This window comes from Pelecanus crispus, chromosome 7 (assembly GCF_030463565.1).
Source record: "Pelecanus crispus isolate bPelCri1 chromosome 7, bPelCri1.pri, whole genome shotgun sequence".
Lineage (NCBI taxonomy): Eukaryota > Metazoa > Chordata > Aves > Pelecaniformes > Pelecanidae > Pelecanus > Pelecanus crispus.
The window spans coordinates 36464428-36491442 of NC_134649.1; the positions used below are offsets into that span (position 1 = coordinate 36464428).

A 27015-nucleotide genomic window follows, 5' to 3' on the forward strand; every position below is an offset into this window, starting at 1 on the left:
TGGTGTAATCACAGTTATGCTGTGTAAACAAAATATGATATACAGAATAAAACAACTGTTGCTTTAGTTAAAGTATTACTTGGCAGCATATTCCCAGCTTGCCACCTTATATATTCTGAAGCTAGAGCTATGCTTTTAACATACATGTATTTATTCTACTGCAGAATATGTCTAAAATGGTAATCTAATCCAGCAGGTCTAAATTTTGGAGCCTGGCAGAGAGTACTTCCTATACTCAGTTACAACACACACAGAGAAGTCGCTGCTGATTCAGACAGGCAGCTGAAGCGTGTTCCTGTGAATCCCCCTTTTCAATGTCTGTGTCAGTCAGAAAAGGTGAGAAGCCACACAACGTCCTTCCTCCCTACCACAAACCAGTCATCTGGAGCGTGGAGCTTGAACAAGCTTTCAAGAAAAAGATTAGCATGTAAGAAAGACACACAAGCATTTGGGGTTTGTGCAAAACTTTGTTCCATGGGCTACTTTTTGAAGGATCTGATTCTGTGTCATTTAAATGAGTTGTCAAGGATTCAGTGATAAACAGCTGGCAGGTATAAAACCAGCTGAATCTGTCATGTTGAGACAGTTACAAAATAGTCAGACTGCCACTCAGATGCATGCAGTTCCAAGAGCAGTGAATTGCATGAATACACACTCTCCTCTCAGTCAGCAGCTGAAAATTAAAACAAAAAAAGTCATGACACCAGGATACCTCTCTAACGTAAAATTATTCTCAATTACATTTATAACACTCTCCCTTATCTTTTTTAACACCAATCAGCAGACTTCTGTTACATTTCTTGGAAGACTATTTCACAGAAAAATGTATTTCTTCTCTTAAGCAATTCTGATTCTCCCCCGCTCTTTTTTGGATATATAAGTAGTCATCCATTTCCCTAAATAATTCCTCTGTGTTCCTCTGCACCTCCCAAATATGACAACTTCTACTTTCTTTTTACCCAGTCACACTATGCATAATTTAGCTCTTTCACACTTCAAAAGAAATTTCCTCCAACTCTACTGAAAAGAAAATATTACTCTTCACACAGCTTAAAATTCCCAGCATGTGAGTTGGCTGCTTTCTCAGCATGAATAAAACTTAGGATCTTATTTAAAGATAACTTTGTTAATTAGTATTGACATTTCAGAGCCGAATGGCAGCTTCCTTCCTTGCCAGTAGCACTGGTGTCACACTAGCAGTATGAAACCCTTATGTAAGTACCTCATTAAGCTCAGCCCTACTTTGCAAACGGCATACTGTTTTTAAGAGCACTTCTGTATGCAACATATAATTTGAGTCTTGAACTATCCAATTCTCTTCATCTGAGCTGCATGTGAAGAACCCTCTCAAAACTAGCTAGCATAACTTGGTCTAGAATAACTTACATTATTTATACTTAAGGATTTCTCTTTAAAATTCTAAATACATGTGATCTACACACAAGCATTTACTGTTTCACAAAAAGTGATTTTTTTATCTCTCATTTATATATTGTACTTTATCGTATTTTAGATCTTACAACTGATTGCCTCCTTTCTGTATATATAACTGCATTTAGAAAGTTAATAATGTATGTAGTAATAGTACCATACTACTGTGCTAAAAACTACACAAACATAAATATATGACAGCATCTCTTCAAAGCACTTATTTCTTATTTCAGCCTATTTCTTCAAGTAACAAGTACTTTTTTCACTTTCACTAACACTCTCTTACCCTATAGCTCCCAAATGAATTAAAAGATATATACAAAATGCTCAGTTTTCCATAGGTGGCATACAAAGGCAGCCAAATTATCGTTTTAACTTAGGATTTTAAAATACAATTAGTATTTTCAAACATGCAAACAAACAGGTTCCTTCATTACCTGTTCAGGGGTGTATATTACTGGTACATGAACCAGACTAGTTTGACCAACTGCAGTTTGACCCTGTTTCTTGAAAAACTGCATACACATTGCTTCTTGTAATATTTTTTGACAAGTGAATTCCCTCATATTGGGGGAATAATTACTGTAAACTAAGAGGTGTTTGCAGTTTCAGCTATTTATATTGAAACCTAGTGACACTTCTGAATTCTTCCAAACACCTGGTACCAAACATCTCCAGCCATTTCACTAATTTGTCAGCTGCCATTGATAAAGAGGAGACCTGCTTAGACATGATTATTATGAGCAGATCTCCAAGCAACTTTAACACCAAGACCAGGTGCAGTCAATATTTCTTCACTCACTTGAGGGTCCATGATTTACAACATACCTGATATTCAAAAATTACCATGTTTACAGAACTAGCATTAGATAAAACAGGTTTTAGATTTTGTAATCTCATGAAAATTCATTTGAGGAATTCAGTTATTTTCTCCTATAAAGATATGTGCATACTTTCAAATAGGTGAGTAAGCAGAAGCGTATAATCCAACTATTCTCCTTTTGAAGTGTAGACTTGAACAAAAACAGCAGTAGCAAGCAGGTCATTGGGAGTGGGGGGAACAAAAAAATGCTGGGCTTCTAGCTTCAGTGAGTAGCAAAATCATTGGAAAAGACAGTAGATTCAATCACAAACTGGAAAACTTTATAATGATCATGGATTTCAAGGTGCAAGGACTTACCTTAAACTCATAGGTATGGCCAGAGGCTGGATGATCATTCCGGTTGCCTTCACTAAGTGAACATAGGTTCACATAAATCACATATTTCCAGTGACCTTTTATAACCTGTAAAAGCTTTCGTAGTGTGTTACAAAGAATGGGAAATTAAAGAGGCTAAAGGCAAGGGAAGATGATCACTGCCTCTGATCTTAATTACATTGTTCTCAGTATCTCGGTGTACAGGCCAAGAGCATCCAAACAGCTGCACTGGTTAGGCTTAAGTTTTTTCTGTATTTTTCAGATAGTCCTAATGTCTACCACACATAAAGTTTAAGGGTCCAAAGCCTGCATTTTATTGTGCAGAATCATTGAGGATCCATTTTTTTGACAATGTATTGGGATCAATAACACCACCACCCTGGATGAACAACTGGCTCTAGTTCAACTTCACTTTCAGACTGCCTTATCTGAATAACATAACATGATTTGGCAAAGCTGCAAGCATAAGTAGCCAAAGTACAATTTTTTAATACTCAGTACACTGAACACCGTATCCTTAAAGTGGGCATATGTTATTAGAAGAAGCATCTCAACGCAATACACAAGTCAATAGTCACCACAGCAGCTTTGAAACATTAAAACTTTCACATTGCACCATAATGACTTCCTAATTGTTTTTTTAACAACACTGGTAATCTGCAGTCAGAACATTGGTCTGGTTGTCAGAACAACTAATTAGTTCAGAATTTGTTGTCTCATTGCAGAAAGACAACAGAACTCTGATTTGGTAATTGCAAAACCCCAGTTCACATAACAGTCTATTTACAGTGTTCTGATAGAATTTGACAAAGTTAATAATAATGTCCTTCATCGTGACATCATGACCCCTCTACAGGATTATGAAAACATGCTCCCAACTGTTTAAACGATGAAAAAAAATCAAAGGCATCTTATATTAGCAATGTGCTTGCACTTTCTACTTGTTAAGATCAAACAAAAGAAATTGGTCTCTTAGGTCTTCCTGGAACATTCTGGATTCAGAAGTTTCAATTTCAGTTCTCAGCCAGAATTCCCACATCAAGCAATAACACTGATACAAATTTCTAAGCACAAGAGTAGGACTCATTTGTTTACATTAGTGTACTCCTAATCTGACCATATGTAAATTTCCTCTTTTTTAGGAGACAGCTAACAGTAATGCATACAATTAATTGTACAATACATTTTAATTTAACACAAACTGGACAATATCACCTAGTGTGCACAGTCCAGCCACTCCAAGTACAGATTGCAATTATTACATGAGAGCTAAGACTTTATGACATTTCCTACAAATGCTAATTAGCTGGTAGGTTAGGGCCCTCAGTCATGTAGTACTTCATCAATCACAAAGCTTTAACTATTAAAGATGGAAACTGTAACATTTTACATGAAAAGTTATGTTGCAAGTCAATATTATATTAGCCCCTTTTACATGGTGTTCTTTTATAATAGTCCCCACAAAAGAATTTCCACAAGCTGTTGTCCTAATATGATCCAGGTCTACATCGTCCATGCTGTTCTTGTCTCAACAGCTACTGTTTTCAACACCGAGACATACTTCACAGTATGTAATTGTTTTTTAAAATATCTACAGATTCCTAGAGGACAAAACACACTAGGTATAGCCACAGTATGAAAGAGAAAATTTGGGAGCAAAAAGGAACACGAATCATTATCCAGTTCAGCACTTCTGCCCTTCAGCCTACAACTCAGCCATATTCATAGAACTTGCACGTTCTGGTAAGAAATACATAAAGACTTCTGAGGTCTGCCCCTCTGCATGCTAAACTGACAGATATGAGGTGTAAGACTAGCTTTGCCAGGTTAAACAAGGCTATTAAAACAGCATACCCAACTTTACTGGCACTAAAATGGAACAGTGGTGCCAAAGATTCTAAAAGAAAGAAATATTAAGTAATATTGCACCTCTGACATTGACATAAGTTTATTATTACTCCATGCCAATCTACCTTGATCCAAATCCTCTAAATGAGTGCTGTTCCAGTGCTGGGCCTCCCTTAAGCATGCAAATTATACTGAACAGTGTAGAGGTTTCTCAATTTTGTCAAAAATTATACCAAAACCACTGCATGGGAGGACAATGCATCATTATCTCATTATCTAGCCCATTACTTTTTTCTGCAACATGTTGCCTTATGGGTGTTCCTATACCATCCCATGGGACCCACCACAGCTGTTTCACTGTCAATGTTTTTGTTTCTTCCATGCCTTTGGTAGGAACCAACAGAACCTGTCCTGTCCTGCAAATATAACAGCTATCCAGAAAGGAGAAGAAACAGCTCCAACTGAAAGGGAGCTTTTCTGGTTTTGGTTTGGTCTCCTTTGTATTTTTCAACATGACAGATAACAGTAATGTACACAAGAGAAAGAATATAGAATTAGAAATTGCATCTTTCCAAGTTACGTATTCCTTCCTAATCAGTTTCAGGTTATTACTGACAGAAATATTTTTAAGCACTATATACAAATTCACCCTTCTTCAATTACCTGAATACAACCATTAAAACAAATATTATTCTAGGCTGAGTGAAGAGAGATGTGGCCATCTATCTTGCATCAAGAAATGAAGGCACCAAAATAACTGGTTATTCACAAGTCCTCATATCAAAAGCAAATGAAAACGCACAGATCTAAAATTTGGCCCTGCATAGAAAAAAGACAATGGAGACAAGCATTATAATATTCCAGTCAGAAGAATCTAATGTCTAGAGGGATCTTAGGAAGACGAATGAGAAGCAATTCCTTCACTTTCAGAAGGATTTTCAGGAGAGTAAGACAGCAACCAGGGCAACGTCCCGAAGGAAGGCATGTAAAGGCAGGACAACCCACCAGAGGGCCCAGTAATTGTTTCACCTCCTAAGTGTCTATGAAACGGTCCATGTTGCTTTCCACCCACTGAATTCTCCACATATATGTGCATGGTGAGAACAAATTAATTTCTAAATGCTCAACACGCAAATGTCTGGCTGCCATCACTTGAAGTCAAAACAATAGTGGAAGAGGTGGCCAAAAGGTCACAAGAAGATGAGCAAAAACTGGAGGAATACAAGAGGCACATGCAATCCAACAAGGAGTAAAGGACAAAAGCATAATTAGGTTCAAGTAAAGGATAAAATTACTGCAACTGATATATATTAAATACTTTTCTATCAAAATTTATTCTTATATAGGGTTGCTATTGGAAAGGTATGTTGTCAAAACTGGAAAGAAAAGAGGTACATTGGACAATCTTTTTCTTAAAGCACAGCATCCACTACTAGACTATCTGAAAAACCCCGAAAAGTGACTGTTCAAACATATTACAATAAGAATACTACAGCACTAAGAATTACTACCATATATAGTCCAACACATTTCTGAAATAACACGAGTGAATGAACAAAATGCCTATGGTCAAAACGGAGCTGTGCTCCCGTTTACTTTGACAGAACGTGAAGACTCTATGAGGTATGAATGCCCTGGGGCACATAGCTTCATGTATTGAGGATAAAATTATCTTGAACAGAAAGGCACTAATGCCAGGAAAGCTTCTTGAAAAAAAGTAGGCAGACACTGGACATCTTCCCTTCTACGTGCAAGTATCATGGTCCAGAGATGAGATTGCATCTGCTGCCAAGGATGCTGGGATGCTCAAGGAGGCTAACCATGTGTCCTGTTTTTGGCTGGGATGGAGTTAATTTTCTTCCTAGTAGCAGGCATAGTGCTGTGTTTTGGATTTAGTAGGAGAAGAATGTTGATAACACACTGATGTTTTCAGTTGTTGCTGAGTAGTGCTGACACTAGTCAAGGACTTTTCAGCTTCCCATGCTCTACCAGGTGCACAAGAAACTGGGAGGGGGCACAGCCAGAATAGTTGATCCAGACTGCCCAAAGGGCTATTCCATACCATATGATGTCATGCTCAGTATAGAAACTGGGGGGGTTGGCTGGGGAGCAGCAATCGCTGCTGGGGAACTGTCTGGGTATTGGTTGGCGGGTGGTGAGCAATTGCATTGTGCATCACTGGCTTTGTATATTATTATCATCATCATTATTATATTGTTATTATTATCATTACCGTTTTACTTTATTCCAATTATTAAACTGTTCTTATCTCAACCCAGGAGTGTTTCTCACTCTTACCCCTGCGATTCTCTCCCCCATCCCATCGGGGTAGGGGGAGTGAGCGAGCGGCTGCGTGGTGCTTAGTTGCCAGCTGGGGCTAAACCACAACACCATGACAAATCACGATCTAATAAGCACTGCCAAAATGAAGTTGAACACTTGGGTTAACTAGACAAGTAGATTATTATTTTTTTCCAGATGAATTTAAAAGCCTGGATTTCCATTGGTAACATACAGAATTTTCTACTTCAGAATTGTACACCAGACATATGAAAAGTAAACAGTGAAAGCATCCTTTATAGTATCATACTCTAGATTTATCTAAATAACAGGGGTGAGTAGAGCAGGGTGATATTCCAAACAAATTCTTCTCTAGTCAAATTATCTGTGAGTGAATTTATCTCCAAACACATTGGAAGCGAGGCATAAGTAAAACAATGATCCTAAGCAGAGAATGTGACCTAAGGGTCATTTTAAAAATGTATTTTCCAAATATGATATTCTTTTCCTATAAACAAAATAATGGCATAATGATGATCTGATATTAGCATTTTTGGGCATGCTAACATCTACATATTAAGATAATGTGGTTTTTAAAAATGCTTTAGAGAAGCAAATTTATGCATAACTTTTATGTGATATAAATGAACTATTTTTCTTTTTTTTTTTTTAAAGTAATCATCATAACCCATTCTTCTCTAAGCAAACCCAGTACTTAGCCCATAGCAGAAAAACTGAACTTCAGAAGTCCCCCGATGAAGCTTATTTACCAGAATAAAAACTGCAAAAAAAATTCAGGTGCTACTTCCAGTTTTAAAGAGTCAATTTAGTACTAACTCTGATTTTGGACCTAGTAGTTAGCAGGATTTATTTATCACATTGTATACTAGAGCTTACAAGGCTATAACAGGTGTTTATGATTTAGTGAAGAGAGATACTGCAGTTCGAGAGTGATTATTTTCATTAAGAAGCAGGTGCAAAAGAGGCAAGACCATCTGCAAGCCCTAATAAAATAGCCATGATGTATTAAAACCAAAAAAACACGCTATGTTGCATATTGCTGAGCACATAGCCATGACAGATAGTGCTGACAGCTCTGTGAGAAGTTATATTCATCACACAATTTTGATCACTGAATCCACATTCCTCAAGATCTAAATACAAGACCAACTGTAAACTGTTGGTTTGTTTGGGTTTTTTTAGTATACAAACCATAAGAAAAGATGCATTCTCTTCTTTAATTAGCATTCAGCACAGGATAAAAGGCTTGAAGATTGCTATCTTTACATCATCAGCATTGCTGACAAGGCAAATATTCAGAAATAAGATTAAAGTGGATGAGTGCCTATATTTCATTTTTGATAGGCCTTATTTCCTGGGCCTGAAAAAGCAGTCTTCTCAGTTTCTGGAAAATAAGGACTTGGCTTTTTGAAGACTGTATTTAACCAATTGCAGACAGAAGCACAGCTAGACCATGTGAACCCTATATGAATCCTGGAGGAAAACCACAGTAACATGAACTACCTACATAATAATAGAGAGTAAGGAGTAGACATTCTTTGAGTGGCTGTAAATGGAGGGGAGAAGTAATAGTAAAATGTATTCAATGCCAAGAACTTTTGCTCCATTTATCTGCATGCTTACAAGTGCATCTATATACAATAAAGAGCAATACACACGACACACACAGGACTTACCTGCTAGCATAAATATTTTTGTGAGTGTGAGAAAAAGGATACGGTAAATAAACACTCTACTACTGTATGCAGAACCCTTGCAGAGCTGCCTTTCCAGGAATTTCCCTCCCCAGCCCCCCAGGTGGAAACTAAGTGATTAAATCCAACTTCCCAAAGAGAGTAAGTAAATAGCTAAACTTGTGGAAAATTAGAAATAAGACTAATAAACCTGTTTGGAGAGAGCCTCCCTTCTTAATGTCTTTAGCTCACAGGAAAAGCAGGTAACCAACTTAATTTAGGTTCCTTCCCTGCTCCTCTCAGTTCCACACCACCCCCCCCCAAAAAAAAAGTCTTTACAGAAAAAAAACAGTATCCTAATCTTTTAGCAATCCCACACATTTTATTCACATTATTTGGAAGGAGTAGTAGTCAGTGTTGGTAAGGATAACGGAACCCCTCATGTTGAGGAGTAAGAAGTTTTGCCAGAATTTTTAGGGCTTTCTTTTAACTCCAATAATTTTCTGGAAACTGCAGCACCTAATATTTCTGTGATATAATATAATTAAGATATAATACTATCGAAATGATCCTATGGAAAACAGTAATATGTATTTTATATTAGAGAACTATTTGACTATTACAGACTTACTCCTTGCATTTTTTTAATTACTAAAAGTAATATGCTATAAGAAATAAATATATTTCGTTTAAATGTGCCTCAAACGTTTGACAGTGTATTTTTTCATCAGTGATCTTACCTTTTTTTGAAGGACATTAATTTTTCTTTCTTTTACTTCCAACATGTCTTTCATATCTCGAATCTCTCCAGCCAGGGTTCCTTTCTCTTCTGTGAGGTCTTGAAGTTGTTTAGTTTTTTTATTGAGAAAGGTTTCTTTTTCTTCCAATCGTAACCGCAAGGCATCAACCTACAGTAAGCAAACCAAGCATATTTAGGTTTTAGTAAAGATCATTAGCATTTTTTTCCTAATTCCCTTTTTTTTGTCACTTAAGAAATTTCTTTTCCATGTAGATTTTCCAACTTTATCACAGACTGAGATTCTTTTACTTGTTAAAATGTAATAAAAAATGAAAGCACTTTTTAGCACCAAAGCATGAATAGAAAAAGCAGAATAGTCAAAACATGAAATAGTATTAGAACAGCCCTAACTTGACATATGCATAATGGACTCAAAAAAAAAAACCCATATTGACTTGTTAAATATATAACTCATTGAAAATAGTGTTCTGTATGCTGTATTTAATGTGTCCATTAAAGCCATGAAGTGGGCAATCAGATACTACAGTCACTACACAGGTTTGGGCACAGATCAGTAATCTAGAAACAGAATTATTTACCAAAGGCACAGCAAATAGGGAAATGACAAGGTTCTTCACTTTTCTCCGGTGTATATTGCATAAGTCTCTTAACAAATGGGCCTTACTGTACTTTTCTGTAGTAAGCACAAATCCCTGTCAACCAAAATAAGTGATATTCCAAGGTTTTTCTGAAGCAGGAATGTCTTAATAAAGAACCTCACCAAATTGCTATGCATTACATAACTGCTTTTTTCCTTTAGAAACCCTAAAGCAAATTTAAAAAAAAAAGAAAGAAAGAAAAAAGATCAAAAGCATTATAACAGCCCAGAAGGTGTATGTAGCCTTGATTTTCTCATTTGTTGCTGTATAGTGCTCAAGCATGTAATTTTATTGTTGTCTTAATGCAACTCAAACAGTTCTCAAATTATGGTCAGGCAAATACTTACTGGTGGTCTGGAAAAAATCCATAGATCACTCAATACTGGTTACTATTTGTATACAGTTGTCTCTATAAGCAGCTCTACTGCTAATTGCAATTAAAAGCTTGGGTACTCATAAAAGCATTTGGAAATAAGGAGGAAAAATAGCTAAATCTCCTCTATTACAAGAGGGTGTGTGGTGGGGGAAGCAGCAGTCACCTTCAAGGACAGCAGCATAAATATTGTCATCAAAAAAAGAGAAAAACATTTGGTGAAAGAAGGAACAAAGTGGTGAGAGAAAGGAACATCTAAATTACTTGTTCAATGAACTAGAGGAGGAGGGAATTGGCTCTTTGGGGAGTATAATCAAGAAAGAGGAAAGTATGCACAATGTGAAAATGCAGACATGGCCACAGCAGTAGGCATATACACGTGGATCCAGGTGGGAACACACAGAAAATGTCGAAATAGGGGAAGAAACAAAAGCCTAGACAGGAAGGCAACTTTTTTCAAGTAGATTTAACAACCCTACTTCACAGCTTCAAACTCCTTTTTTAGTAATACCTTTCTACATAAGCACTGCCTAGAGTCGTTACCACAAGGTAAGGTATGATTCCAAATGGAAAAGGTGTTACTCTTCACACTGAAGAGGAAAGGAAGCAGCCACTGTCAAGATGCTCACTGATACAATCTTTGAGAACTTCTAATATACTCTTCAGAGTACTGGCTCTCAAGAACTTTCAAAAAGGTATTCAAAGTGAGAGATCTTGTCACAGTTTCCTTAAATTAAAATATAATAATGGAATGGAATAAAGGAAACACTTAAGTGGTCTTACAATGATGTGATGGCGAAGTGGAGGTGAAACCATAAGGTGGAACTGCAAGCAAAAAGTAGAGCTGGAAAATGAAGCTTTGCAAGTTTTAATGGTGCAGCTTTTTATATAGTAGAGAAGACGACAATTAGGAATCAATACTGTAATATTTCAAGAACATAAAGATACTGACTGTAGAATGTAGGGGGTTCAAAATATGATGCATGTAATCTTTGCTGACCTTGATAATTAGCAAAATGAAAAATTATACATTTCACTGAAATGGAAAGAGCAAGTAACATTATTCCTACAAGAACGTTTTAAAAAAGTGTAAGGAAGGGTGGGCTAAGTTGAATAGACAAATGAAGGAGAATTGTAAAGGGGAAAAAAACCAGAAATTAAACTGAATTGGAATGTATCTCTCTAGTTTAAAATATTTATCAATTTCTTTGTCTAACCTAAAATATGGTGGAGGGGCTGAGGGACAGAACTTAATTCACTAATGCCAAAGAAAGAATTATCCATCACATAAAGCCGACTCTTAATACCTTTATAATAAAAGGTATTTTTGTAATAAAACAATAGACATCTCAATTCATTAAAGCAACATAATTATGTTTGGGTTTAACCATCAGTACTGCAAGAGTTGTGCCTTACATGCATTGGACCCTTCAGTGAGCACTTCCACTAAATCATACCTGTTTCCACATTCTGGTTCAGAAATGCAGTTACAAATGAATCACTGAGCAGCCTACAGGCAACACAGCATAGGATGCTGGGTGGGGACATTTCTGGGTAAAAAACAGATTTTATCATATATCAAAGCTGGTGAAGGGTCTGGAGCACAGGCCTGATGAGGAGCGGCTGAGGGAACTGGGGTTGTTTAGTCTGGAGAAGAGGAGGCTGAGGGGAGACCTTATCGCTCTCTACAACTACCTAAAAGGAGGTTGTAGTGAGGTGGGTGTTGGTCTCTTCTCCCAAGTAGTTAGCGATAGGACAAGAGGAAATGGGCTCAAGGTGTGCCAGGGGAGGTTTAGGTTGGATATTAGGAAAAATTTCTTCACGGAAAGGGTAGTCAAGCATTGGAACAGGCTGCCCAGAGAGGTGGTGGAGTCAGCATCCCTGGAAGTGTTCAAAAAACGGGTAGATGTGGCACTTTGGGACATGGTTTAGTCTAGTCTACCCTTGATTGGTTTAGTGTGGACTTGGTAGTGTAGGTTAATGGTTGGACTGGATGATGATCTTAAAGGTCTTTTCCAACCTAAATGATTCTATGATAACAAAATATAGTATATCCATGAAATTTTGTCAGCACTTTTAAACATCATAAGACATCAACAAAATCAACCTACTGTTAGGGCTAAGCATTATGGATTCAATTCTGCAGTCCTTGTGTAGTCTCAAACTCCCAAATTCAAGCCTGGGGTACAGAAATCAAGGAGTTTATTCCTAGTGAAATATTTCAGTTTTCCAGAAGGCTGGTTAACACATCAAAACTTAGAGTTCAGGAGAGGAAATACTAAAAATACTGCTGTAGACCTACTTCTACATTTGCCCTTCTCCTCCACCCAAAGAGCGAAAGCCGTTACGTAGCACAGAAAGCACACAGAGCTGGCAGCATGGGCATGGAGAACCTTTGCAAGGTTTGCAAACCATTAGAATGACATTATAATTTCATGCAAAGTAGAAAACTAAGATAAAGAGAGTGCAATCATTTGTTATTACAAAGACAGGTTTCCTTGAATAGAGGCCATTTTTCTGATACTGTTTTCTTCTGTAGCTCTGAAACAATGAGGTGTTCACACTAAGTGGACCCACACAGGCTTGTTTTGGCTGCAAGGTACGCCATTGACAAGACAAGGTTTGGACTGAAAATTTATGATGTAGCAATCTAGAATAATTTTCCATCTACAAGAGAGCTGCAGGAAGTCAGGCAAGTGAGAAATTTTAGATTCACTAATCCAAATTTCAAACATCCAAATGTCAGAAAATAAAGAACAAGGGTTTAAAGTTTACATTACCTAGAAATTCATAACGTGTATTCATAATAAGAAGCTAGACGGAAGTAACTGAAAGGGCATAAATGTTAGTTTAGCATTTTTAAGTTCTGCAGCTGGAATAGTCAGAAAGGGTGATATGTATTAAGCACATTTTATCCCAGTTAATCAGAATATTAGCAAAGTACAAAACAATCAGCAAATCTAATTTATATTTATTTATATTCTGAGTTTTGTAATGCTAAATTTATTTGAAGCAAAAGTCTTTGCAATGCCATTTTAAAACTTGGTTTGGGACCAATTTAGATGATCTATTGGATCTCGAAATGCATGTTCTTCCTGCTCTTAAAATGGCTCATTGCTTTTCTATACACTGGAAAAAAGATTTATATTCTACTGGATTTATTTTATTTTTAAGACTTTTTTTTTTACAGTACTACAGTAATAGGATCTTGCAGTTCATAGGCAGTGTGCAGTATGAGATTCAAAGATGATTTTTTTAAGTTAGAAAACAAGAAATAGTAGTAGAAGCAAGCTTTTAGATCTCTTTTAATAAACATAAAAGACCTCATCTGAAACTTATTACCACATCTTCTTTATACTTAATCCCTTATTTGCTTCATGTCTGAAAGCAATCCCTTAAGTCAAATCACAAAAATCTCCGTTGGGCCTTTAAGCTGCAGTTGAGAAGCTCATCGTAACATTGCAGCAGGAGCTCCAAAAGGGGTTCTCTTCAGTCAGGCACCGCAAGTCTCATTTTCCAGCTACCACTAGGCAGAAGCTTAATGCTTGAAGTCAAAGGGAGTTGAAGGTGATTAGACCCACTGATAACCAAAGCACTGATACCATTCCCTAGTGACTGGGATAACACAGTAGCTTAACACCTGCTGACACAGCTCTGTTCGGCTGAACCAGGCAGTTTCTGAGCCAATAGTCTTTTCTTCTCTACCCATCCAGTCCCCACCCTAAGGGCCAAGCAGACAATTCTCACTCTTCTTCACAAATTTCTTCCCACACACCCTGTCATCATATCTCACTAGATTCAATTCAGGAATGGGGATTTTAGGCATTAAAACCTGGGAGCAAAAGAACAAGGGTTGAGAGGATGAGTAGATGGCACTGAAGTCCAAGTCTGTGAGTGACAACCTGTGTGGGAAAGCGGAGCAGAGCCCTGTTCACTCCAGTTTCTCAGGCCCCAATCCTGCCCTCACACAGCTGTTAATTAATGAGCACCACATGACTGAACATTTCTGCATTTCCTTTCACCATTAGCCAGCTCATAACATGACTAATACATTATTTCTATTCCCTAAACAAAGACACACATTCAACCTGGAGGGATGAGAGAAGGTGCATGGCGGTTTTCTTTCACACCAAAAAGAAACACACATGAAACTCTGCAGCAGAGCTGCAATCTCCGGCTTTCCTTTCACTGGTCAGCGTTCAGGCCATCCACATGAAAACCTTTAAGTTAGCACAAGTGTTATGACCTTGACTGTGCCACAGAGTACCAAGCACCTAGTATTTCAGAGTTGTCTGGACTGACTCTAAATGCAGAAACAGATTGTTTTCTTGTTAATGTCATAAATAGATTACTCCACATGCCTTCACATAAATAGTTGACACCTTAGATCAATTCTTTCAGCTCCACAGTAACTTTTTAACACTTATTAATGAACACTCATGTGTCTGAGGTGAATTGCATTCTTCCTTAAGAAGCTGCACGTGGACTTAAGAACCAAATATATTTAGATGTAAGTGGTATAACCTCTGCCTAGAACCCCAGTGCCCACAAGAGACTGGTCTTAATATAAGACTATCTCAGTTTTCATTTAAGAATTAATTTCTAGCCTTGGTAGCTTCAAATAAAAGCTTTAAACCATGACTGAAGTGCAGATTCAACTGCACTGAGAAAAATGTTCCAAAAGATTTGAAACAGGCAATGACTCTCAATCCCAACAACCCCACTTCACACAAGGACAGTGCAAGCATTGGGAAGTACGTTGGAGTACAGCATGCCTAACCATCTGCCTTAGGTGGCAGATCCTCCATTCCAGTCCCGGTGTCTCCTACCCCGACTCCTCCCTGTCTGGCAGGTGAGTGGTTCTGGCTGCTCCAGAGCCAAAGAGGCCACCGTTGTTGCTAACACAGAGAGATAAAAGACAGGCTTACACCACACGTTCTCTGTCAGGGAGTCTGGCACTTCCATAACAGTCCGTGATGTAACTTCCAAGCCACAACAAACCCAATGTCATACCTAGGAGGTTAAACTGTTTTATTTCCCAGCCCTTTCCCAATGAACCATAGGTCAGCCAATGCTCTACTGTTCTAGCTAGAATTTGAGCCCCACAGAATTACGAGGAAATTCCTTCTTAAAGGAATTTCACCTTCCTGGTGAAACAGAAATCTTTCTCAAACATGATGAGAAGAAGCTAGTGACCTGGGCTACTGACATAGCATTTCCCACATTTCAATCTGGATCACAGAGACTCAAACTTATATTTTGCATACCATACATTTTCCTATTCTTTTATAAGACAATACCTTATTTGATGCTCCCTCTTTTTTTCCCCTTTGTGCAGAAATGGTTTAACCATTATATATTACAATTAAAGCCAAGTCTATGTGGGAGCTCAGACTAAAACCTTTCAGATCAGAAAAGGCTAATATTTATAACACAGCATGAGTTTTGATGTGTCATCCTTCTCTCCTTGCAAGTATAGGAAACCAAATTCTCTCTAGTCTTCCTCCTCAGAAGCTATTTTTTGTGTAGCTCAAATTAGATTGTGTCCTGACACCAATGTCGGGAAGAAAAAAAGGAAAGAAAATCTGCCAAATAGATCTCTATTTTCTTACATCTCCTCAACCAGTGATCAGATATCTTGAGACTGATACAGCAGAGCACTTCAATTCAAAAATCCACCTACACAATGAACCCCAGGTATTTTGATAGAATTGGTATATCATCCCCCCAAACTAACATACACAGCAAGGAGCCATTCTGAAATCAGTGCTCTACGTGAGTTTTCAGAGAGGCAGAACTCTGAGCCAGTGCCAGTCTGGGAGAGTGAATAGGCAACTCATACTGTGTGTGGTCTTAGGTGTACAGATTTATTTTCTGTTCACAGGAATGCAATGTGGAGGTTTACAAGAACATTGGTTATGTCAGTCATTTTCTCCTTCCCTAAATTCTTCTTTCTGCCTCCCTTAATCATGAACCAAGACTTTTACATTTCTCATAATGCAAAATAAAACTACCTCAGCATGAACTGCATGCGACCTTTTACTATATGATATCTGTTTGGTGCTAAGCATGTATGACACCATGTCATAAGTCAAATATGAGCCTCCAGATGGCGTAAAACCAGAAAGCTGTTAAATCGCTTCCTCATCTTGTGGAAGACAAGAAGCAAAATATACTACTTCATTTATAGCCAGGATGAGTTTGCCAATATTAGAAATTATCTCTTCCCTGAAAATGGTACTGTGAAATCACATCTCCCAAAAATAATGAAACAATGAAGTATCCGAAATAGAGCATGCCAGTACACTATGAGAAATGTCTGCCATTTTGTTACTCCTCCTTTTATATCTATGGCATTTTAAACATAATCTAAAAGGAAATTAAATATGGGTCATTTTACAGCATCAGATATATATTTTTATATTTGAAAGGATAAGGATTTCTGGTACACAAAAACCCTCTCTTTGGCTTTTCACTCAACACTATGTAATTTTAAGAGTCCTTAACTTATTTTTCCCAAGCTTTGGCAGTACATTTACTAGTAAAACTTGGCAATCTGATGAACACCATCATTTTCCAGAAAAATAAAGCAAAACCAGATCTGATAGCTAACACATAAAGCATTTCAAAGACCTCTGTCCAAGTAAATTGCTTTTTAATTTTGTCTAACTTCTTTTTCCTCAGCAACTACTTATTTCAACTATTTAATACAATAAACTCTGTCACTTGCTCTGGAAATATACAACACACTGCAAAAACTTCAGAATTGGGTTATACCGTAGAAAGAAAAGAAAAGTTCATGTAAGTGGCAAAAGTTGCCAAATTCAAAGTCGAACTTTATTAATCTACATGTCATCACCCGCCACTCATGGCCAGCCTCAGTAGTGACGTCTATTTCTTGAAGTTCCTTACTGTTAACTGTTTAACCTATATGCCATATTATATATATCATCTGTGAAAGTGTTTTTAGTGTTATGGAGCTCCATGAGGAAGTAAAACATGAAGAAGCACTACTGTGTTTCACTGTTAAGAATTATTTATTTTACCATCATAAATAAATACATTTAAAGCAAAGGCTTGGCTTATTTTCTTTAAACTAATTCTGAATTTACTAGTCAAGCACTAAGTGTACTGTAGTATCACACCTGGGGTAATAGAAAAGGCAAACTGTAACCCATTGTCAATCTCCCTCCTAACCTCACCTCTCTTCCAGCACATGCTGCAGTCAGTATTTGCCACTGTGTCCAAGAGCTAGTCTTCTCCTGTTCTGTACTATCCCTCTCTCCCTTCCTGATGACCACTACAGGCTCCACAAGGCTATTGACGCTTTTCTGTGCTATTTGCTCTCTTAGCATATTATGCAGCCATCTTTTGAGGAACTACTTCAATTAATCAGAAAACAAACTTCTATTAAAGGTCTTAATGCCTGTATTTATACATCTGTATGTATCCAGGGAAATGTAATATACTAGGTTTTGATTACAAAAACCAGTTTAAACCATGAAAAAAAAAGAGCTGTCACTTCAAAATTTTCTATACAGAAGTACTGAGTTGTGAGTACAGAGAGCATATCCTCATATGGGCCTTTTTGCAAATATGAGAACTGAGTTACAAGTACAGAAAGGATATCATGTGTCTTTAAAATGTCCCAACTGTACTCTCCACTTCAGAGCTAGTAAAAAAAACCCTATTCTAAAATACAACAATAAAATGAAAACTATCCCCTCATCATATTTGTCCCTCATTTTTCAGTCTGATGTGATAAACATGGTTTTCTTCAAAGCAATGGCTGTATCTGGTAATGCAGAGTATAATACATTCATTTCTTTCAGAAACATCTGATCTATGTAAAATTCAACGCAGAAAAGGCAGAACACAGCCACATTTTGAAGCTGCAGACACTTGAATTTTGTACAGTTAATACGCTTTACATTCTTGTTCCAAATTGAAACTTTAGTGAGTTATCTAGCTTTTTCCCTTCATAGAGGAAAATTCCACTTTCAAGCATTAGTTCAACAACATTCCCACCCCTATTACTCTGGTTGCTCTAGTTTACATTTTAATTCAGCAAATTCTGTTATTATAGAGCTGATAGTTAACAGGCTTTATATTCTTTAAAGTATAAGCTGTCTTCTTTCTACTACTTCAGTAGTTAAGAACTGACAAAAGGAGAGGGGTTTAAAGCAGCCGAGTGCATTGTAGTCAAGGGGAACAGAGAGCAAGCAACATCAGATGGTTTATAAACACAGGACAGTGTTGGCTGTTCGCATCAGGAAAACAAACTCATACTATCTCATACCATTTTCCTCACAGAATCACCATCACAAGCTCTTTCAATCCTTCTGTACAAGGATGGGAGAACCACCTGATGGTGCAATGCATCAAATGCACTTACTCTCCTTTACTTACTCCTTGAAAGATGGTGCCTACAGGTTTCATAAAGTTCCCAGCCTCCCTCCCCGACAGCTTAGCCAGCCACCATCTCAACTAATCAATCTTGATTTTTCTTTCATTCTTTTTTTTCCACTAGTCCAGATTATGCTGCTCTTTAAAAGAGAAAATTGGTAATACTGACTGGTCAAACTACACTAGAAAAGGTTTTAGCTGAACCAGAGGTTGTAGCCAAGATATGTATGATTCCCTCAGGCAGTCTGAAACTCATCCTTGTCGAACATTATATGCCATGAGGAACTGATCCTGTAGCTTATCAATGCAGCCAACTGCCGAGCAGCTGTTTTATTCAAATTTATATCTTTGCCTACTCCTACCACTAAAATTAGTTAGTTTAAAACAACTAGTCCAAAGTTCAGAATTTAATATTCAGTTCAGTTCCAGCAAATTTTGGAAAACACATGGGAATTGTAACTCATGTGCTAATACTTAAAGTTTTTGTTAATAAAACTTCCAACACTAACCTTACCTCATTGAACTTACCTCACTGGTTTTTATGCTCACTATAAAACTATAGCTGTCATAATATTTTTGAATTACTGCAAAAGGAAGTCAGTCTTTCCAGAGTCAATGTTATTTAGCAATATAATGATAGTTATAAATTCAAAATACTTAAAACCAATTTACAAAACTATCAATCTTGGAAGCTTTTAACTTTTGAAATTTCTGTCTCCAATAACATTCAAATTTTATTATACTGTAACAGATTAATAGAAAGTGAATTAAAAGGCCACAATGTTCTTTTTTAAAGTCATGCCAATGCATTTAACTGCTTCATGAAAAAAATGTGTAGAATTCCATAATAGTATAAGAATCATCAGTAAATATCTGTTAGCTTTACACATGATAAAAATAGAATTTTTACATTACATTAACTGTTTTTTTTCCATTTAATTTTTTTTAATAGTAGAGGTCAGTTATTACAAATAGTTGGCATAGCAGTGAAAGTGTGATTTTCAAAAAGCAGATTTAAGGTTTGTAACCTACTCAGCACATTCAAACAAAGGAGGTGCCTGTAGGTAAACCTCTCTCCAACTGAGCTAGAGAGCCTGTGTTATGCTTGCAGGGGTGAGCTGTACCCTTGACCTCTCTCTCAATTTCACATGCTTTGAGTGAGACACATCTCTCAGAGGCGAACCTTATGATTCACCCTGCCCTGAGATTGGACCACCTGTTTATGTCACCCACTTGTTTGTCAGACGTTCCTACATCAGCAGGTCCAGCTGGAATCAGCTTGGCTACAAGCTTATCTTCCAGGATCTATGGCCAGCTCATAAATAGTGTGACATAAAACAGCTTGGGCAATATTTTTCATTTATTCATAAGAACACAGTGAACAGAGAAGAAGGTTAAAACAATATGCTAAACATATATTGTTTACTTTAAATATAACACAGCATTTTCTTCAAGAAATACGCCTTTTTGGCTTTTGTATCTCTCCTGCCCACATTCTTCCAGAGACCAAGTTATAGCCTTTTCTCTGCTGCACTTTTCTCAAGAGTGAATAAGCTTCTAATTACTTGTAATCTCTCTGATTAAAAATTCACCTCTAAAATTTTTCCAAATATATAAACTCGGAGTGAAGTCCTGTCTTTCCCAACAAGGCAGGCTCCATAATCTCCTAGACAACAGTAAACATCAGCTGGTTTGATATCGACCTTGAGTACCAGCAAGTGTTACAGGTCTGCTTAGCTCCATCACTTGTCCTCAATCCAAACCTTTGGTTCTCTAGGCCCTTCTAGAAGTCAGAACCGTCTCGTTAGCTCTGGCTTTCGAGGCATGTAAGACAAGGCAACCCCCTTGCTTACTCCCTTTCCATATATGAGGCAAGAAGATATTTGCCTGGTATCAGAACAGAGTGCAGAGTTTTACTACATTAGATAGAAAAAAGGTGATGTGGAATATCTGGCATTCCAGAGGTAATGTTCTGAAGAGAAGAGTTGTCACATAAGTTAGGAGGTCCATTTTGGCTATTTTTGAGACTTGCCCATAAAGGAAGTTCTTCTCAAGGAAAAAAAAACCAATGAAGGTTCAGTTTCCCAACATCTGGCATATTCTCAATATTTATACATTTCAACTAGAGCTGGTAGTATGCTACCAGACCCTCCTACAATCAAGTTTTTAAAAAGATAAAAGGATAAAAAAGGTACTTTTATAAAAAGACAAAAAGGAACTTTGCAGGAAGATTCTGCACTTAACCATGCACTTATTCAGGAGGTCTCTGTCCTCTGTGCAATTACAGACATCAGCCGCGCTCTTCAGAAAGGCCTGGTCAGTATATTATTCTTTCGGGGTTTTTTTCTAGCTTCATAATCAGTGGTTTTTACCCATGCAGATTTGGGGTGTATATTTTCTTGTGGTACAGAGCTGTATCAAAATACCCTGTCCACATGCTGTTTTTAAAATTAATTTCCCTTTTACAGCACACAGCTGAGTTTGGGTGATACACAGAAATAATTCAGCTGGTAACAGTACACAAATTAAGAATAATTATAAATGCCAAGTGTTTGCCTGGAGGAAAGACAATATGTTGACTATACAATTTACTAATTGTAAAAACAGACTGCACTGACCACACTGTGTACAAAATTCTCCTTTATCTTAATAAATTAGGCTGAACTATGCAGGCATATCAGAACCATGTAGAACTCAAATCAGAGGCCTCTGGGACAACAAGACCTAGGGTGAGAAACAGAAGTCAACCTTCTGGTCTGCTCTGGCTTTATGTAATATTAAAGTGGTACACATATGCCCAGAATACTGTGGTTTGTTGCCCCCCCCCAGGAAAAGTCTAATGCTACATACAGACTCAATGCATATACACACCTGGTGAAACAGACTTTTACAAAATCCCCTTTCACAGAGGATAAAGGTCATAGGATACCTGTACTGCTTAGGGGCTTCCAGCTCTGCTGCAAGTTGCTGGTCTTATAGCATCCTATAAACTTACAAAATTATAGCAACCAGAAATGCTGTTTGTTCAGAATTCCAGAATGTCCTTGCATCTAGAGGAAAAATACTACATTATTGGTTATAATGGATTTGACAAAACCTTTCCAAAATAACAAATCATTTCAATCTTCAGCTGACAAGCCTTAATTTCAATAAATAACAATGCTAGTTTTCTAGCGGAAATCTTTTTATGAATTTAAGATGCAATATGTATCAGACATGCTCTCTCTTTCATTGGCTGCACCAGTTCACTGTTATAGCCTCTTTCCATGTCTCTCCCCAGTCTTCTGTGATTAAAACGTCCAGTTTAAGGACAAGCAATATTCAAGCGTAGATTCAAAAATAATAACTCTAATGTAAGAATTAGATAGATGATACAACCAAACTGAATGTACTCAGTCTGAACCACATGGCATAAAGCATCTGTGTAGAGAAACCCTACCTAAAGTCTGTGAAAAAAACCCTAGCTGGCTCAATTCTATCATAAGTATTAAATCTAAAAATGTATATATGCTAGCAGACAAGTTGCAAATTAACTTCAAAAATGAAATTAAAAGTGACATCCTATTTTACATTCTTTGTTCTACCAGGCCAAGGACACAAATTTCACGGAATTCAGAAGTCAGGTCTGCTAAAACAAGAAATAAGAGAGAACTAAGAAACTAGATTATTAAACTACATCTTTCCAGAAACAAAACTCGAAGCTATGCAGGAACAGATTATCTCAGGAGAGATCTTTATTTCCATACTCAGAGTTGAACCATACCTTCTGAAATGTTTGATGCAAGTAATAACTAGTGAGTAATATTAAAAGTTGGGATTTTTTAAAATATGGACTGAAAGTTCCATAAATGGACCCCCTAAAAGGACTATTCTGGCATGTAGTAAGGTACATTCTTGGTAAAAGTTTATCTCTGCGTCTACTAAACATTAATAAGGTTTAAAAAATGATAGAGATCTCCCAGCAAGAACATTCTAAGCTATCCAGGATATAATATATAGCAATAAATAGTTCTTTAAATAGCAAAGTTTGCATACCATTCTCAGAGACTCTTTTAAGGGGAAGTCTGTTTCAAGCAAAGGCCCTATGCACTCTATTTACAGCAGTGTCTTGCTTCCTGCAAGTGGTAGGGTGATTTAAGGAACAACTTAATAAGTACTTGTGTGTCTCAGATCAAGAGTAAAAAATGGTATTGATCCCAGTGTTTGTAAGGATAATTTTTTTTAATATGAGGTTTATTTCTGAACTAAGGGAAAAATCACTGATTAATTCTGACTGATAAGACCCAAAAAGAAATGCTTCTGTAGCAAGTCCATAGTGATCTCAGTGCTATAAATGATCTAAATAGGCATTTCAAACCCAGCTGATGATGATGATTCTTTTTAGCCGTGTGGTATAACCTTAGTATTCCAGTTATAGCATCTTGAAGATTAAAGCATCTTTCCTAAGGAATGAAAATCCTTAATATATGTGACTTGCATAAAATCTACTTCTATAACTGAAGGAGGAGCAAGAGTTGAGTTTCTGCTTTGGGAGTAAGTAAAACTTGGTATATGAACTTCAGAAGAAAATTTAAATCCAAGATCACAAAGCAAAAAAATTTCAGACTCAAGTGTTAGCAATAAAAACTCTTTTTGATAATAACTGATAGAGATAAAAAAGCTAACAATATAAATACATATTTATAGCTACAACTGGCAAGGTTTTAAGAACTCTTGAATTGCACAATTAAAAACTGTTTGTCAGCATTGCCTTAATGTAATATCTGCACAAATTGCTGCTTCTCATGTGAATGGTAGTGTTGACTAGTCTACACCAAAGATAAGCCAGAAAAAGAACAGGATATCACTTAATAGCTCACTTAAGGAAAGCAGCTCTGTGCGAAGAATAACAAAAAGAATAACAAAAGAACCGACATTATTGTATGACCTGACATTATAAAAGAAAAAAGCTAGGACAGTGATAGCAAACTATTGCTCAAAATTAAGGACTTTGATAAAAAACTCAAAGATATACGTAGCTGACCTGCGTATCACACAATTACTTGATTTTTGCAAATAATCAACTTGAAAAAAATCAGAAAAGTGACCCTAATATAGCTCAACTGTAGCAGTGCCTTTGGATGGATCATCAACTGTTTGACAAAGGAACTTGCCAGCTGGACCAGTCTTGTAAGAGCACAGATACATGCACTTCTCTCAACTTTTCCCATCAGTGCCTTACCCAGAAACAAGTTAAAACAAGTACCTAATAGCAACATTGTACTTGTTATCTAATGCATGGAACCTTCCCGAGTGCCAAGAATGGTAATAGCTTTTCTGGAAGCTTATATCTATATTATAGATATTAGGAGATGATAGCTGAATAGCCATATGTATGTTATGTCACTCAGTTTAGGGACCAGAGAAAAGAACCACAGAATGATAGAATGCTTTGGGTTGGAAGGGACCTGTAAAGGTCATCTAGCCCAACCCCCCTGCCACGAGCAGGGACAGCTTTAACCAGATCAGGTTGCTCAGAGCCCCATCCAACCTCACCTTGAAAGTTTCTAGGGATGGGGCCTCCACTACCTCTCTGGGCAACCTGTGCCAGTGCTTCACCACCCTCATTGTAAAACAATTTCTTCCTTACATCCAGTCTAAATCTATTCTTCTTTAGTTTAAATCCATTAGTCCTTGTCCTGTCACAACAGGCCTTGCTAAAAAGATTGTCCTCATCCTTCCTATAGGGCCCCTTTAAGTACTGGAAGGTCGCAATAAGGTCTCCTCGCAGCCTTCTCTTCTCCAGGCTGAACAACCCCAACTCTCTCAGCCTGGCCTCATAGGAGAGGTGCTCCAGCCCTCAGATCATTTTTGTGGCCCTCCTCTGGACCCGCTCCAACAGGTCCATGTCCTTCTTGTGCTGAGGACCCCAGAGCTGGACGCAGCACTCCAGGTGAGGTCTCACCAGAGCAGAGAGGCAGAATCACCTCCCTCGACCTGCTGGCCACGCTTCTTTTGATGCAGCCCAGGATTCGGTTGGCTTTCTGGGCTGCAAGCGCACATTGTTGGCTCACGTCCAGCTTTTCATCCACCAGTACCCCCAAGTCCTTCTCCGCAGGGCTGCACTCAATCCCTTCATCCCCCAGCCTATATTGATATTGGGGGTTGCCCCGTCCCAGGTGCAGGTCCTTGCACTTGGCCTTGTTGAACCTCATGAGGTTCACAGAGGCCCACCTCTCCAGCTTGTCCAGGCCCCTTTGGATGACATCTCATCCTTCTGGTGTGTCAATGGCACCACTCAGCTTGGTGTCATCTGCAAACTTGTTGAGGGTGCACTCAATCCCACTGTCTATGTCATTAATGAAGATATTAAACAGCACTGGTCCCAGTGTGGACCCCTGAGGGACTCCACTTGTCACTGGTCTCCATGTGGACATCGAGCCGTTGACCATGACCCTCTGGATGCAACCATCCAACCAATTCCTTATCCACCGAACAGTCAAATCAAAAAAAACCCACCCATCAAATCCATATCTCCCCAATTTAGAGAGAATGGTGTTGTGGGGGACTGTGTCGAACGCTTTACAGAAGTCCAAGTAGATGACATCCTTTGCTTTTCCCTTGTCCACTGACGCAGTCACTCCTTCATAGAAAGCCACTAGGCTGGTCAGGCAGGACTTGCCCTTGGTGAATCCATGCTGGCTGTCTCGAATCACCTCCCTGTCTTCCATGTGCTTGAGCATAGCTTCTAGGAGGATCTGCTCCATGATCAATAGAATAGTCTGAAAACACTTCATGTACTAGTACTGCCAAAGCCCTTACTGCCACCTAGGACAAGTAACTTTACTAGGCTAGTTTGCAAGTGGCTTGAGAAGAAGATTAAAAGTATACTGTGAGTCATGTGATAACTACTTATTTTCTTAAAATATCAGATCAGAAATAAGCGTTGAAACTCTTAGAAAAAAAATACTGGTGTTTATGATAGTATAGAAAAAACAAGATCTAAAAAAATGAAAACAGAAAGAAAAATATATAAAAACACAATTTAGATCACATTTATAATGTTATGATTTTCACACTCAACAGATGAGTGAAGATTTTAAATGTGAGGACTCAGTAGGTTTCAGATTTATCGAAACTAATAGCTTTTCAGTGATATTCTGAGCCCTTTAAGAAATTGCTCTGTGAAATACTGTATCATATATATTAATTTAATTCTGTAAGTCATTATTCAGAGATATCTTACAGATAGTAGACAACCCATCAGCTGAAAATGACAAGGCTTAGTAATATTGCTAGCGTTAAACTATTTTGTTAATAACAAGCATCTCAACCAAAAAGCAGACTGTACTCCTACCAAAACAGCAGTGTAGCTATTTTGCCTATCTTAGACATTGCAAATATATTTACTTTTTATGCTGGAAACAGACTCCCAAACTACTTTCCAGAGATTGTGCTGGCTTGTGATAAGAATTCCAGACAAAGAAAGACTATTTGGACCATGAGAGGCTGCTTGAGATGCAGTGTGTCAAGAGAAGACTAAAAGTTTCAGATTCCAAATTGGTAACTCCTTTTTTATGTCATCTTTGCAGTAACATTCTTTAGGCATTTTAGGTAGAACTGGAGAAGGCATTTTACTGTAAAAAACTTGAATCATCACAGAAATGGTAGATCTTCACCTCATATTTTAAGTATTTGAAATATCTAAGGTAATTAATGAGGCTCAACTCTGCAAAGAAATGCATGAGATTGGAACTAAGGACATAAAAGCAACAATTTTATTCTTTGTATAAATACAGTGCTTATAATAGAGGTTACATGGTAAATTAAAAATAAGAAGTTGTGCAGGAATGGAATCAGACATAAGTTTCAGCTGCAGGCTTCCTAACATACTAACAGAGATTAGCTTGCCAAATATTTTTACTTAATCCAGTCTGCCAGATCATCTAGCAGCAAGTCAGAGACACGTCAAGATCTGATCTTGCGTTTATTTATTATTCAGCTAGAAGCTATAGGTTTACTAGTTTACCACAATTATATTCCATCTGGGAGACAGTTTCTCAGGACACAATAGCATCTGCATGAGAAAGATAAAGCAAAACTGATATGTGCTGCTTTCGTAACAGTCTTGACACTAAACAAGCTATGTAAAGTTAGATATGAAAACAAACTGTATCACAGCAATGGTCTTACACTGCTAAGTATGTAAGGGATCCTTTCAGAAAAAGAGTCAGCAGTGAAATAACTCTTAAAAACTACTTTCAGAGAAGGTGCCCTGCAACCTACAAAACCCAACAGTGACAGCCAAGACACAGGGACTAAAACAAAGAGAGGCTCCTCAACTGAACACCAATTCAGTGAGAATACAAGCCCACGCTGATTCTTTGCAGTACAAGAAACTCTAGAAC

General features: G+C 37.6%; 1 protein-coding gene across 1 annotated transcript in view; it reads right to left on the bottom strand.

The window, feature by feature from the left end:
- The window catches only part of ERC2 (ELKS/RAB6-interacting/CAST family member 2), a 458173-nt gene that overhangs the window by 280933 nt on the left and 150225 nt on the right, over nucleotides 1-27015 (bottom strand). The window contains exon 7 of the mRNA XM_075714165.1: nucleotides 9192-9359. Coding sequence (XP_075570280.1) covers nucleotides 9192-9359 — 168 coding nt within the window. The remainder of the gene's footprint in view (nucleotides 1-9191; nucleotides 9360-27015) is intronic.